Source organism: Sarcophilus harrisii, chromosome 2, assembly GCF_902635505.1.
Source record: "Sarcophilus harrisii chromosome 2, mSarHar1.11, whole genome shotgun sequence".
Classification (NCBI taxonomy): domain Eukaryota; kingdom Metazoa; phylum Chordata; class Mammalia; order Dasyuromorphia; family Dasyuridae; genus Sarcophilus; species Sarcophilus harrisii.
In genome coordinates this window covers 587,673,341-587,688,630 of record NC_045427.1, presented here as the reverse complement: position 1 = coordinate 587,688,630, position 15,290 = coordinate 587,673,341, and the positions used below count along the sequence as shown (strand labels likewise).

At 37.3% G+C, this 15,290-nt stretch overlaps 1 protein-coding gene across 2 annotated transcripts in view; it reads right to left on the bottom strand.

The window, feature by feature from the left end:
- Positions 1-15,290, bottom strand: part of LGI1 (leucine rich glioma inactivated 1) — a 54,089-nt gene that overhangs the window by 16,030 nt on the left and 22,769 nt on the right. Inside the window, exons 3-4 of one of the 2 annotated variants that reach the window (XM_003755244.4) lie at positions 10,478-10,549; positions 10,313-10,384 (exon numbers count right to left, since the gene is read on the bottom strand). In XM_003755244.4, coding sequence (XP_003755292.1) covers positions 10,313-10,384; positions 10,478-10,549 — 144 coding nt within the window. The remainder of the gene's footprint in view (positions 1-10,312; positions 10,385-10,477; positions 10,550-15,290) is intronic. The other variant, XM_031956087.1, reaches the window with a different exon arrangement.

Here is a 15,290-nt window from a genome sequence, read left to right as displayed (position 1 = left end):
TTCCAGGGTAGAGGGCATATTGTCCCAAGTTCCAGGGGATTTGTGCAGCTGTTTTCAGAGATATTTTTAGGGACCTGTAAGTTTTCAGTTTTTCTAAAGTGGTATGATTTAATGAAAGATGTGTTTATTACTCTCCTGGCCTATGCTCTGGTCTGTGGATCACAAGTATTCTTTTCTGCTGTGGAACTGTGAACAATATGGCAAAACAATAAAGTCCTGCCCTCAGTGAGACCTCTATAATCTCCTTCTGATCTGTTGTCCTACTGTCTTGCCAACAAGGGGCTAAAAGCTCCAGAAGCAGCTGTTGCTTCTATGGCTTCCAAGGCGTGTTCCTAGTTTGCAATGCCTGGTCTGTACTGGTTTGGCCTGTCTTGGACTATGTTCCACTATCACCCAGACAGACCTTTCCTGACAACCTTCTAAGTTGTCTTTGGTTGGAAAATTATTTCACTCCATTTCACTCCATCCTTTTGTGGGATTCTGCTGCTTCAAGGATTGTTTTACAGAATTATTTAAAGGTGTTCAGAGGGGTTTGGAGGCAACTCAAGTGTCACTGCCTTTTCTCTGCCATCTTGGCTCTAATTCTCAACATGTAACTTTCAAAGTTGTGCTATTTATTATTTTGTCTTTCCTTCTGTTCTCTTCTTTCCTTCCTTCCTTCCTTCCTTCCTTCCTTCCTTCCTTCCTTCCTTCCTTCCTTCCTTCCTTCCTTCCTTCCTTCCTTCCTTCCTTCCTTCTTTCCTTCCTTTTTTCTTTCCTTTCTTATCTCTCACTATTTTTTGGTATGTTACCCTATTCCTACCTACTCTCTCTCCTTTGTGTTCCTCCTACTCACCTTAGGAAAAGAAGAATGAAAAACAAAATTCTCTGTAACAGATATTCAATCAAGCAAAACAAATTCTCACACTAGCCATGTCTGAAAAATTTTCTAAGACTGCATCTTGAGTCAACCATCTGTTTGTCAGAATGTAAATACCATGCTGGAATCTGGAATTGTAGTTTAACCTCATAATTTTGTCCAACCTTTCAGAGATACTATCGATAGTTCCTAGGGTTGGGTATTCAGTAGATGCTCATTATCTACAAATTGACTAACAGATTGTTTGAACCTCCAAGGAAATCCAGGAGAGATAAATCACAGAAACACAGGAGGTTCTGGAAAGAACCTTAAAGATTATCTAATCCAGCGCTTTCGTTTTGCAGAAGAGCCTAAGGTCCAGAGAAGTGAGATAACTTTCATAGACTCAAACACTGAATTAGTAGGAGATCTGGGACTGACTTTTTTAGAATGGTGTAATTAGCATCATATGGCCTCCAAAGTGAATTAATATTGCCTCTATTTCTTTTCATAGAATCATAAATAAAGAGCTGGAAGAGACCTTAGAAACCATTTAGTTCAGCCATGAAATTTTACAAATATGGAAAGTGAAGTCAAAAAGACTAATATTTTTAATAATAATTACCAAGTCACACAGGTAGTTAGCAGAAGATGTGGGATTTGAACTCAGGAGTTATGATTTTAAAATCTAGCTCTCATTCCATTGTACCACATACTGCCCCCTCCCTTGCCTCTTTCCCTATACTCTATAGATCAGTTGCTGCATCCAGGGCCATCTCCAGTCATCCTGATCTATATTTGGCCATTGAACCAGATAGTTCTGGAGGAGAAAGTGAGGCTGGTGACTTTGCACAGCTCTCTGTCACTTAAATCCAATTCATGAGCAAATCAAGACATTACTTCCCTGAAGTCATGATTATGTTGAGAACAAAGAATAAATAACAAAGGATAAGTAACAAAAACAACAAACTTCCTCCTTTACCTCTTGTCCTATCTCTATAAATCAGTTACTATATAAAATAATCTGTCCTTTTCCTATTTTAGCCCTTATAGATAAAGCTATTATATTTCCAGGCAGCCAGGGTATATTAAGTGTATATAACAAACTAGTTTCTAAGCCTGCTCCACATCCTGAGAGAGTAGAGAGTGGCTCCTCTGGGTCATTTATGATTCAGTCTCACCGTTTTCTTAATAGTGATTGCTAACTTTTGTATAGGTGTTAGCATCTGTTTTAGGAACATGGAAGTATTTTTACATGTTCAGAGTTTTGTTTAATTCAGTGGCATGTCTACGTTAATTTGTTTAAATAAATTGAGCAAATAATAAAAAAAAAATGATTCACTCTTCCTTGTTCTCTCTGTTTTAGAACTGCTAGGCCAAATGAAAAGACACTTTTTTTTTTCTGCCTCAAATTGCTCCTGGTCTCCAAGATGGAGAGGCCCAGTTATGAATTACAAAGCATGTTGTCATGAGGGAAAAAAATGCTGCACCAAAAATGCTGTCCCAGCTCTATTGCTTCCTATGTTATCTTGGGCAAATGCTTTCATCTCTCTGGACTAGAGTTATCTCATCTATAAACCAAGAGAAAAGGACTAAGTGACCTGTGAAATCCCCTCAAGCTCCAGAAAAGCCTAGAGTGTTCAGTGAGTTCTTATTCAAAATTAATTGATTATTATTCAATATTATAATTGATTAATTATCAATTAGTATATTATAATTTAGAAAGCACATATATCAACTTAGCCTGTACATGGCTGTTCATAAAGGAACAATACACTTTGCTTGTACACTGCTGTTAATATCATATGAGCCCTAAAGCAGTACCATATAAAACATGTTTATCTGACAAAAGGATGTACTATAAACTAAAATGTAAGCTCCTCGTGGGTAGGGCTAAATCACTTCTGTGTTTGCATTTCTGGTGCTTGCACAGTAGTTGGCACAAAGTTAATATTTAATAAAAGCCTATTGATTGAAATATACAAAACAAAGACTGTCTCTAGATTAGACATTTGATTATTTTGTTTATTTAAGACTTAAATTCATTGTTGGAGTAGAACTGCCAAATATCCACAGACAGATAGCCTTTGCTTTCAAATAGGAGTCAGGGTAATTCCTTCTATTTTAGTATTTTCTTTGTTTACATGAGAAAAAAACACCATCCAGATCTGAAAACGGGACCAGCTGTATCCCTTTCCCCACCCCCAGAACAGAACAGACCAGCTCAAATGGTACGGTTTCCCAAAATGTACTGTCAGGGCTATTGGGTTCTGTTGTTAAGAAAGTACCGCCCACAACCATATGTGCAGGCCTGTTCTTCCCTGCATTGTAGATCCAATTTTTTGTCGTCCTCATTTTTATCTCACTGAATCAGTATTTCTTAAAGAGCAATCTTTCAAAATTCCAAAACATTTTAAAAATTCATAACCTCTCTAAGTTGTCATTTTGATATTAGAGCTGCAGAAATGGTTACTAAAATCCCCATTTGAAAAAAATAAAAGACCCGAGCAGGTTCCTTGCAGGTAGCTATTTATGTTCAGCTCTGTTTAAGTTGACACAGCATGTCGTAGTGGATAGAAGCCTGGCCTTGGAGTCAGAAAGGATGTTCCTGTTTTGCCTCTGCCTTATACTAAAAATAGTTGCTCCCAGGCAAGTCTCTAAAACCATCAGTTACAAATGCAACCTGCATCTGTGGAGGGCATTTTCTCACTGGGGAGGTCCCCACATAAATTAGAACTATAGATGAGGGGAAGATGGGGAGAGGGAGAAGAATATGGCCAAATGGAAAGAACTGTGGACTTAGAGTCATAACACCTATGTTTTAATCCTAGTTCTGACATTTAGTTGGGTAAATCATCTTAATTCTTTGAGGCTGTTTTTTGATCTATAAAATGGAAATAATAATCTTCACACTATCTACCCCCTTTTCCTCACCTGGAGCCATTGTGTGGCTCAAATAAAGTAATGTATATCTCTCAGATTGTCTAAGAGACAGAAAAAGATAATGACAAATGTTGGAGAAGATGTGAGAAAACTGGGACACTGATACATTGTTGGGGGAACTGTGAATGGATCCACCCATTCTGGAGAGCAATTTGGAACTATGCTCAAAAAAGTTATCAAACTGTGTATACCCTTTGATCCAGCAGTGTTATTACTGGGCCTATGTCCCAAAGAGATCTTAAAGGAGGGAAAGGAACTCACATGTGCAAAAATGTTTGTGGCAGCCCTCTTTGTAGTGGCAAGAAACTGGATATTGACTGGATGCCTATCAGCTGGAGAATGGCTAAATAAATCATGGTGTATGAATGATATGGAATATTATTGTTCTATAAGATGTGATCAGCAGAATGATTTCAGAGAAGCTTGGAGAGACTTACATGAATTGATGCTAAGTGAAATGAGCAGGACCAGGAGATCATTGTACTCGGCAACAACAAGACTATATGACGATCAAATGATCAATTCTGATGGACGTGTCTCTCTTCAACAATGAGAAGATTCAAACCAGTTTCAATTGTTCAGTGATGAAGAGAGCCAGCTATACACAGAGAGAGGACTGTGGGAACTGAGTGTAGACCGCAACATAGCATTTTCACTCTTTCTGTTATTGTTTGCTTGCATTTTTGTTTTCCTTCTCAGGTTTTTCTTTTCTTTCTAGATCCGATTTTTCTTGTGCATCAAGATAACTGTATAAATATGTATACATATATTGGATTTAACATATATTTTAAAATATTTAACATGTATTAGACTACCTGCCATCTAGAGGAGGGGGTGGGGGGAAGGAAGGGAAAATTTGGAACAGAAAGTTTTGCAAGGGTCAATGTTGAAAAAATTACCCATGAATATGCTTTGTAAATAGAAAGCTATAATAAAAAATAAAGTAATGTATGAGATAATGTATGCAAAGCATTTTGTTATCCTTAAAGCAATATATAAACATAAGCTATTAAGGGGTTAAAGTGAGTTAAGTATTTTATGAGGAAAACTTCTTATATATCCTCTAACATTCACTATAGTGCTAGATATGTTGTGAGGGCTCTGGAAATACTTGGAAAGTGATAAAAATTCTTCCTACATGTTATATATAAACATATACCAAGAGTAACTAATTCCTTCCCAGAGTATTGCGCCAAAGTCTATCCTAAGGGATAGTATGGTCTAGTAGATAGGGAACTGGCTGGGAATAGCTTGGTTCAAGTTCCAGCTATAATGTACACTGTCCGTTAGCTCTCTAAGACTATCAGTTGCAAAGAACATGCTAACCTGCACTGGGAGAAGGAGATAGATCTATATCTATATCAATGCATCTATATCATTTTTCTAGTTACATAGGTTGAAATTTAAATTTATAAAGAAACATAAATCAGTTCCTAAAACAAATTGACATTGATCTTGAAATACATGATCAGAAGGAGCATAATGAAGGAACACTAAACCTGAAGCCTAAAACTTCAGAAATTTCCTCATCTATAAAATAGAAGGTTTATTTCCAAGGTCCTTTCCAGCCCTAATCCTGGAATTCTATGACTAGTATTAAGGCTTGAAGTAGAAAGCCAGGAAGGGTATTTGGGTTCCAAAATGCCAAAAGAATTCAAAATATTCCTCAGTAAGTAGGGTTTTCATATGTTGGCCTAAAGGAGAAACTGGAAAGGCATAAAAAAATCTCATCTAATTTTCAGTAAATTCACATGAAGGCAGATTACTGGCTTGGAAAGATAAGTTAATGATCCCCTCACTTCAGAACTACCTAAAATCAGGCAAGCAGAACCAGTCCGTAGATTTGTTAGCCAGTCCAAAAATGTAAAAATAAAGAACAAAACAAAAAGCCAACTGAAATCTCTCTAAAAAAGCCAGTAAGAACAAAGAATCAAACAACAAGGAAAATGCAAATCAATGAGGAACTGAACTGTGCTGATCTTTGAAGGTGGTTCCTTAGTGCCTTTTCTATTCCCAGAAATTCTAACTGGGAGAGGGAGGGTCTCTCGGTTGGCAAGCAGCTGCTGATAACCTTTCAAAAGTCTTTACATGCAGTTTTTTTTTTTTAAAGTATGATCAATCATTCTCATCAATTAGTAACTGTGTTTCTAGCCCAAGATGATACAGTGTAAATTAAATTCGAAGCTAGAATGTCCGGCTCATTTGATTTTCCTGATGACTAGATTCAGTTACCTTTCTTCCTTTTTAATTAAATCGTCACCAGTGATCTAGTATCCTCAGGTATGTACATGCAGGTGTTGTAAGCAGTACATGGTAGCTGAGATCTGGGGTCTTTGCCCTTCTCTCCCTCCTGCCATTTTCTGAATCAAGCTCAGTGGCAGCGATATAATGATGATAAACTTAGTATCAGCTTACTAGTACTGGAACTGAAAAGTGCAGAAGGAGCCACAATTCGCAGGACTACCCTTGTTTGCATAATATTCTGTCCCTAACTGGTGGCAGGTGTCATTGCTGGTACTTGCTCTGCTGTCCCTTATTTCAAAGACTAGAATGCTGATACAAATGACCTTACTCTATTAAAGGATTCCAAATAATAAAACTACTGAGAAATTATACTGCTAAAAGGACCTCTCCTAAAGCCCAGAACAAAACTCTGAATTTTGGCCAAATTTATGTTTGATTCCAATTTCTTTTGAATATTTTGACATTTATATTTATATTCAAAATATTTTTGACAATATTTGACAAGTCACTTAACCCCAAACTTATTTGCCCTGTGTCTCATTCGCTCAAAGCTATATCTGTCTTCTAAGGAATCAGAGAGTCACAGAATATTAGATCTGGAAGATATTTTTGATATCCTCCAAGTCAATCCCAGGAAATAAACCCAGAAGGGCAAAATAGCTAACTAGAGTCATACAGTTAGCTAAAATGAGATTATGTTATAAAGAGAAGAAGCCTTTGTCCTACTTTGAGTTCCTACCATGAGATAATTGTAAAGACTTCTTCTTCTCCGATAACCATGGCAAAATCCTAATTTCCCAACATACTACCGGTGCTCATGTTATATAGAAGCCTTTCTTTTACTGACTGCGCTCACTGCTGCTTCCAAAGAAGCTCGGGCTCCCTTTGGCCACAGAACTGAGCATCCCAGTCTCCAACCAGGTGGCTGTACTAATATTGAATAACAGAAGGCAAAACCACTGGTGGGTGAATGTACCCTATCAGGATTTGGTCTTCTCCCAGAAAAGCTCATTGTGAACTAGTACTATCCGGGGAGTACAGAAAATTGGGACAACTGTTCCGTGTCCTGGCTGTAGGGCTGGGTAGTGACTCAGGAAGGCAACCAGTGCGGGGGTGAGGGAGTGGCAAATCAATGACAGAGAGATACGTGCCGAGATAGTTCTAAAAAAAACATGACATACTTGAACTACAACTTCTCTCAACACTAAGGCAAAAGAATAAATGTGTAGATTAGTGAGGAAGCACTTAGCATGGAAAGCAGGAATCCTAGAGTTCTAGTGCCAGCTGTCCAATATATCATCACTATGTGACCTTTCTATTGATCTGAATTTTGTCACCATGGATTAGAATATCTATGAGGTTCCTTATAGGTATAACAATCTTTGATTCTGCAGTTGCCTTCCCCTCCCAAACAGTCTTTTCATATGACCTTTCCCCTTCCAGGAGATCCCTTAAAGGATTCTAGTGATTTGGGGAAAATACTTTTGTCAATCTTGTTTGTCATATTTTAGTCTGCATGAAATATAAGTGTCGAGAATAAGGGAAATTTGTTTAATCTCTTCTCTGGGATTTTAAAAAGGGAATTCTTGCTTCAGGGGAGAATTGAACCAGGTTATTTCTTGACTTTCTTCCTACTTTAAGGTTAAAATTGTAATCTCCTTGAGGGCAGGAATTGTGTTTTATTATCTGAGCATATGGGACACATATTTAGAGATGGTAGCAGCTCCACAATGTTTGTTAAATGAATATTTCACAAAAAGTTGGAGGATGAGTAGAGTCTCACCTTGTATACTACTCTCTACCTTGCCTTACCATTAGATGGATAGCCTTTGTCGTGATACAAATTTATCATTCATTTTGATTATAATAATAATAATAATAAAGGAATAGACATGTACAATGCTGGCAGGTATAAGTGGCTGATTTTGATGTGTTGTAAGTAACCATTATCAATGCTCTTTAGTGCATTTATGTTTGATTCCAATTTCTTTTGAATATTTTGACATTTATATTTATATTCAAAATATTTTTGACAATATTTGACAAGTCACTTACTTGTCAAAGGAGTTGACAGAGACAGAGATAGAAAAGGGTTGGAGGGTTGAAAAAGAATCTCTTCTCATTTGTGAAGGAAGGTCTGGGTAAAGGGCTGAGGAGGAAGATGAAACATCCAGAGCCTGTCCTCCATGTAGTCAGAGTGAATGGGAACCTCCACAGTGATCTTAACTTATGTACTTACCATGGGGCTTCAGATTCACTCCCTACCCAGTCACTCCCTAATTAGGTTATGAGCTCCTGGAGAGCAGGAACTATCTTGTATATTTGTTCTATCTGTTGAATAAATAGTTGGCTCTTGTTAAATACTTGTTGAGTTAGATTGAATGTGTTCCCAGTTAAGGTCATAAAACTCCATCCATTCAAGGCTGTAGTCTCTTTAGAGAATTTGGGGCACTGCTTCATTTATTAAGGGATGTTCAGGGTCCAGCTGGAGCCATCCCCAGCTTTTCCCTTCATGTCTCCCCAACCCTCCATTCCCACTACCATAGTGAGCAAAGGCAGGAGACACTACCGAACAGTGTGAGGATTCTCTAGCCTCTATTGTTATTCAGTCATTTCCAGAATAGTTTTCAGAGTGCAACAAGACTTTTTCTTTGTATTGAATCAGACTAGGGGAAGAAATACATATATATTTATGTTTAAAACATAAATCTATGTATTTAAAATATATTTACATATATTATAGATATATCTATATATGTGAATATATATAATATATTTCTAAAAATATCATTAATGGCTTCCAGTATTACTGCTTCATTTATCATCAGCTTGCTTAGTTATGCTCAGACCAATAGCTAAGGTATAAAGACTACATATGACTCATAATTCTATCTAGGGTCCCATTCAATTCAATCAGAAATATTTAATAAGTATCTATTGTGTACAAGGCACTAACTAGGTATTAGAGATAAAAATTATAATTAGCATTTATATAGCACTTTAAGGTATTACAAACATTATCTCATTTGATCCTCAAACAACCCTGAGAGGTAGTCACTATTATTTTCCTATTTTATAGAGGAGGAAACTGAGGCAGAATAAGTTAAGTGATTATGTCTAGGGACACAGCTGGTACACACCTGAGGCTGGATTTGAATTCAGGCCTTCTTGACTCCATGCCCAGCACTCTCTCCACTGAGTCATCTAGCTGCCTCAAGAAATTCTACTTACTTTCAAGAATTATATATTTTTTGCATTAGTAAAGAATTCATAAATAATGACCTTGTTAGCATTTTTATTTTTAAACATTGTTTTTGAATTAATCTCAAAATATAAACTTTTAACATGTTGGGTCTTAAGTTATTTTTTTCTGCTTGGGTTCCTAGATTCTTCCTGAAGAGATAATTGGCTATAATAATAATAATAATAATAATTCAGACTTGAATCTGAAACCTGATTCTGACACTTTCCAGATGTGTGACTATGGGCAAGTCATTTAATCTAAGCATCAATTTTCTCATTTCTAAAAAGGGGACAATGGCCAGAGGACTTACCTAACAGGTTGTGATGATCAAAGGAAAACACTGGATGGAAAGCATTTTGCTTTAAAGCAGTATAAGAATATCAGCTCTCATTAGTGTCTGTACATGAGGAGACTGGACCAGCCCATCTATAAGGTCCTTCTTTGTTCTAAAACCCTGTATTCCAGAATGAAGTTCAAGGATTATGTGATTCAATAATTAATTCACTTATTCAGGAAGTATTTGTGAGGGAGATTTCATTACAAATTCTACTCAGGACAAGTTGTTTGGCATTGTTCAGAAAAAAACAACCATGAAGATGAATTGATTTTGTACTTTTTCAACCTTGTATTTACTTGTCATATCGACATGTGCTGAAGCTACATTTTTATGAGTTGATACCAAGTTCAGGTTTACACAGATAGGAGAATAATGGTGAAATCAAAGATTTAAACAGTCAGTCCTCAATCATCCATGCTTTTGGAGATGAGCAGTGATTTTGGCAACCCAAAATGATTTTTTTTCCTCATGATTTCTTTATAAGATACTGCTTTCCAGAACACATTTTAGGCTTATATTCAAAGTATTAATTTTTAATCACTTGAGAACACACCATTGGATGCATAGATGCAAAGGAGGACAGGGGATGGATCAGATTTTAAAATAACTCATAATTTCCTGGATGATCCCTACACAAATAATCAGAGTTGACTGAATATTCAATCAGCAAGAAGAAGAAGAGGTAACATACAACCTCTGTACTTACAGGTGGATTAAAGACTTTAGGCCCCGAAAACTATGTCTTGAGATTGACTTGATGTTGTTGTTTTCTATGAATCTGCAACAGGTTATAACTTTTTAGTCAAACAACGACAGCAGCTGGGAAGCTCGTGTACTGAATTGTGAGGAGAAACCCAAGAGGCTCACTTACAGGTACTCAAGGTGAGGAAGGCCAATGAATGCGTCATCGCTGATTACATCAAAGGAATTTGATGTGAACAACCTGCAGAGAAGAAATATGGCTTGAAATTTGTAACTGAAAGTGGTAACAATCACCAGGTTCTCTGCCTCCAATTCCCGTTCTGGGGGAAGCTCAGTATGGAAAACACCTGCTGGCTGCCTAATATGATGTGTTCCTTTGGGTAATTTCTGAAGCTGTAACCTCAAATTGTCTAGCTATAAAAAGCTTGGAGCACATGTGCTGATCCATCTTCCTACCATCACACACGTATACACACACACACACACACACACACACACACACACACACACACACACACCACTGTGTGTCTCTGTCTCTGTGTCTCTATCTATTTCTGTGTCTCTCTGTCTCTATTTCTGTGTCTGCCTGCCTATCTCTGTCTCTGTTACTCTCTGTCTCTTTGTCTATTTCTGTCTCTGTCTAGCTCTGTTTCTGTCTTTCTATGTGTCTCTATCTCTGTCTCTCTCTGTGTGTCTTTTTCTGACTGTGTCTCTGTCTCTATCTCTTTGTCTCTCTATCTCTGTCTTTTTCTATCTCTGTCTCTGTATGTCTCTATCTCTGTCTCTGCGTGTGTCTCTGACTGTCTCTATCTTTCTGTCTCTGTCTTTTTCTGTTTATCTCTGTCTCTCTCTGTCTCTTCCTCCTTCTCCCTCCCTTCCCCTCTCTCTTCTCTGACTTACACACACACACACACACACACACAAAACACACACATATACACACACACACATTTGATAGCCTTTAATGAATAGAGACATTTATCCTTATGCTTAAAAGTTACAGTTAAAGTTATATTTGAGGCAGGCAAGACCAGTCAAAGAGCAAAACCAATAGCTTTGAGGAGAAAATTATTCCAGAAATTCCTCTGCTTGGGATTTCCAACAACCAGAGCAACATCTGACCAGTCAGTGGGGTTCCTGACCAATTGGCCAGGAATGAACCAATAAGGTGGCATGGTAAATGGTGAGGTGAGAAGATAAGTAGCCAAGCCATCTGTACCAGTTAAATAAGGAATAATTAAACATTTTTGAGAGGGAAGTCAAGTACAAAATGCAGGATAAAGCAAAAAAAAAAAAAAAAAAAAAAAACCATAAGCCCATTTTCTCCTTAAACAATGCAAGCAATACTGGCATTTTGACAAACTGACATCCACATTCAGAATCAGCAGGAAACAGTTTAAAAGCCTCTTATGAAATGTAATATACACTGTCAACCACAATACAATGGTGAGCTCTTCAAAGACTATTTCAGATATTCTGAAATGAAAATTGAAGTAAAAAAGGGGCTATTTTTGCATAGTAAAAATATTAATCTGTAATAAGCTATGTGGCATATAAATAAAGAGCAGACCTCCAAATCAAGAAGCTCTGCATTCAAATCCCACTTCTGACACATACTGGCTGTGTAGCACTAGATGAGTCACTTAACTTTTCAACACTCTGAACTCCTAATGACTGGCTCTAAATTGCTGAACAAGTGCCTCTCTCTCTATGTGGAGAGGGAGTTTCCTCGTTAGTAGTTCCTTAGCAATTAAGTTACAGTTTCTTTAAAAAATAACAAGTCACATTTCTATGTTGGTTTAAGTTTTATAGAGCACTTTCTATACAATACTATGAGTTAAGAACTTAGTAAGTATTTGGAACTTATACCCACAAAGATGGTATAGATTGAAGATACAGCTTCAAAAAATTTTTAATTTTTAATTAAATTAATAGATGATCTGATGGTTTCAAATAGAAGCGAGAACTTAAGAAAGACAATAATAATCTTTCCCAGGATATTCTTGGGTGTCCTTGCTGAAAATAGGATGTGATTGGAGTGAACTGTGGGTCTTTTTCTTTCTGTCAATTCTTATGTCAAAATAATTAGCTCGGTTAGTAGAGGGTTTAGGTTCAGAGTTGTGACTGAGTCTCAGTTTCCTTCTCTGTAAAACTAAGAGATGTGCCAGATGGTATCCTAATGTTTCTCTAGCTTTAAGATTCTGTGATGCTTATGTCCTTTCCTTAAAGTGTTTTGATTAATCTTCCAGCTTCCCTCCCCTGCCATCTGGTCCCCATCTACTTTTTCCCATGGTTTTAAGTCCAAGGGCTCCATCATTATCTGAAAAAGAAATAAACACAAAAGAACAACAACAGGGCAATGAAGCATTTCTAGTGGGTTATGGGGTAAGACTACGAGAACATTTCAATAAACCATAAATTCTTATTAGTGGCTTGAGGGGCTCCACCCTCATGAGAGTTTGGGGGTGGAGAGTGGCCTAAATAAGTACAATGATACTAGACCCTAAAAAGAGAAAATGATTGGATTCCTAGATGAAGACTAGGAAAAGTGGCCAGCCTCTATAAGCTCTTTGATTTGTCTGTCACCTTAGTTTAGCCAATAGTTGAGATTTAAGGGTGGATACACTTGGGATTATAAATTCAGGACAAAGGAGAAAGAACATTTTGGAGAAGCATTTGTAGGAGGAAAGTCAGATTTAGGAGAGTCTTTCTTGGCCATGCCTATATGTCAATAGTTTGTTAAGAGTTGAATCAACTGAAAGATGTGACCTGCTTCCAGAGACTGAGCAGAGCTGGAGATGGGCAAGAAAAGGTGAGCTGCTTTAGCTGGAATCAGATCAAAAAAGCTCTGGGGCAGGGGAAAGGAGAGAGCAAACTCAGAGGAGAGAGAACTTTGGAAACAGACAAGGAATGCTCATTTCTTGCTGGGATTTTGGTGGGGATGGGCAAATATACTAAAAGCATTCAGTATCCTTAGCCAGTGGGCTAAGGGTGAAGTGATGCAAAATGACAGAGCCAGGCAGCTGAGAAAAAAAGTATTTGTCTAAGAGCAGACTTCTGTGTGCCATATTGAAATCTATGGGGCAGCAAAATTATAGAAGGCTATGAAGGGCAGCCAAATTTCATCATTAGGGAATTAGACTTGAGTTACCATAAAGCCCAAGAATCATTTAAAGAGTGACATTGACAAATTGGAGAATGTACAGAGAAGAGAATTCAGGATGGGTAAAGTCATGTTATAAGAGGAAAAGCATGGAGCCATTTTACCACCGAAGAAAAGGCATAGTATGATCTTGGCCAAATCATCATTCTCAAAAATCTTAAGTTCTGTCATATAATGTATGATTCCCAAATGGGAAAATTAGAAACATTGGGGAATAAATATAACAAAAATTTGTCTCAGCCTAAAGAAGAATTCCCATATCATTACAGCTATCTAAAAATGGAACTGGTTGTCTAATGAGGTAGTGAGTTTCCCATCATTAGAGATGTCCAAGGAGAAGCTGAATGATTGACTCTTTATCCAGTTTTTTTGTAAAGAGCATTAATTAATTAATTGGGGGAAGATGACCATCAATTTAGAGGAGTCATTCCAAGATGAGAGGTTCTATGAATCTAATTTGGCTCATAATTCGATCATTACTGTTACAAATACTACAGGGAGACAGTGGCAATATAAACACTTCCCAGAAACAATGAAACAATGAACAAAATCTGTTTTCTCTTTTAGTGTTTTCATCCCCCTTATCACAAAGCAGAGATTTTAATCATTTGGAATTCTCTCACACAAATACCCTATCCCTTTCAGTGTCTGAAAAGGGGCTTTGTTTCCTCCTGGTTCCATTTGACAACTGGAGAGGGCCATTCCTTACTCTTTGGAAGGGAGGAGGGTAAATTGATTCAGGCCATTTATCTAGCAGCTTATTTAACAGCCTTAAAGTAGAGCTCTTTGGCTGTTAGGGGTAGCTCTTCTCAGAGAATTCTTAGCACTAGACTGATTTAATCTCTCTTAGCTTTACAGTGTCATTTCTAGTATTATCCTTCCTTCCTTTCTTTAATTCAGATTTCCTTCTTCAATCTAGTGGAAAGAACCTAGGATTGGGGTGTAAGGGGCTGGATTCAGATATCAGCTCTATCTAAGTGACAGACAAATGACAATCTCTCTGGGTCTCAATTCACTTATCAGTAATTCATGAACTGGACTGAAGTTTTAAAATCTTATGATCTAAGGGAGATTTTAGGCAGGAGGGTTTGAGGGAGAGTTATAAATGTCATTAAGTTAACAGAGAAACAAGATTAAACTATAAAACCTTTGTGGAACTGTTAGCTATTTCCACCTAAAACTGTACCCTTTTTCTACTTTGTATAATTTGATTCTTTAAAGTATTTCTGAGTCATTTCCCCTTAAATATGTAAAAAGTTGATATACTGTAATCAGAAAGTAGGGGAAAGGACAGAATGAATAAAACTGTGTTCTATTCTCTAGTGGGAGGGGGTAAGATTTAGGGGAACAAGGCAAAGTGATTACATAAATTTGAAACCTGCAGAGAACATTAATGAGCCAAGACCTGGCTTGCTGATGCATGAGGGTGGGAAGGAAGAGGAAGATAGTTTATAAGGTACAAGAAATGCCTCTACCCCTGTGGCAACATAAACAGTAGCCCCTGTTTTAGCTTCAAAGTTATGAGGGGGAAATTGAAGGGATTTTTTGGGGGAATGAATTTCTTATTAATGACTTCTCATTTTACATTGTAAAATTTCATTGTTTCAGGTGACCAGGATTTCATCGGTGTGAGACTGCTTCCTCTGGCACATATTACAATCCCTCTATACCTTTGCAGACAGTTCTTTGTAAGTGTCACTGAAAGTATTCTTCATCCATGGGCAAAGAGCCATAGGGATAGCTCCACCAGGTTCTCCCAAATTAGAAAGACTAAGTACAAGCTCAATATCTGTTCTCTAAAGACCATCCTAGTTAAGAT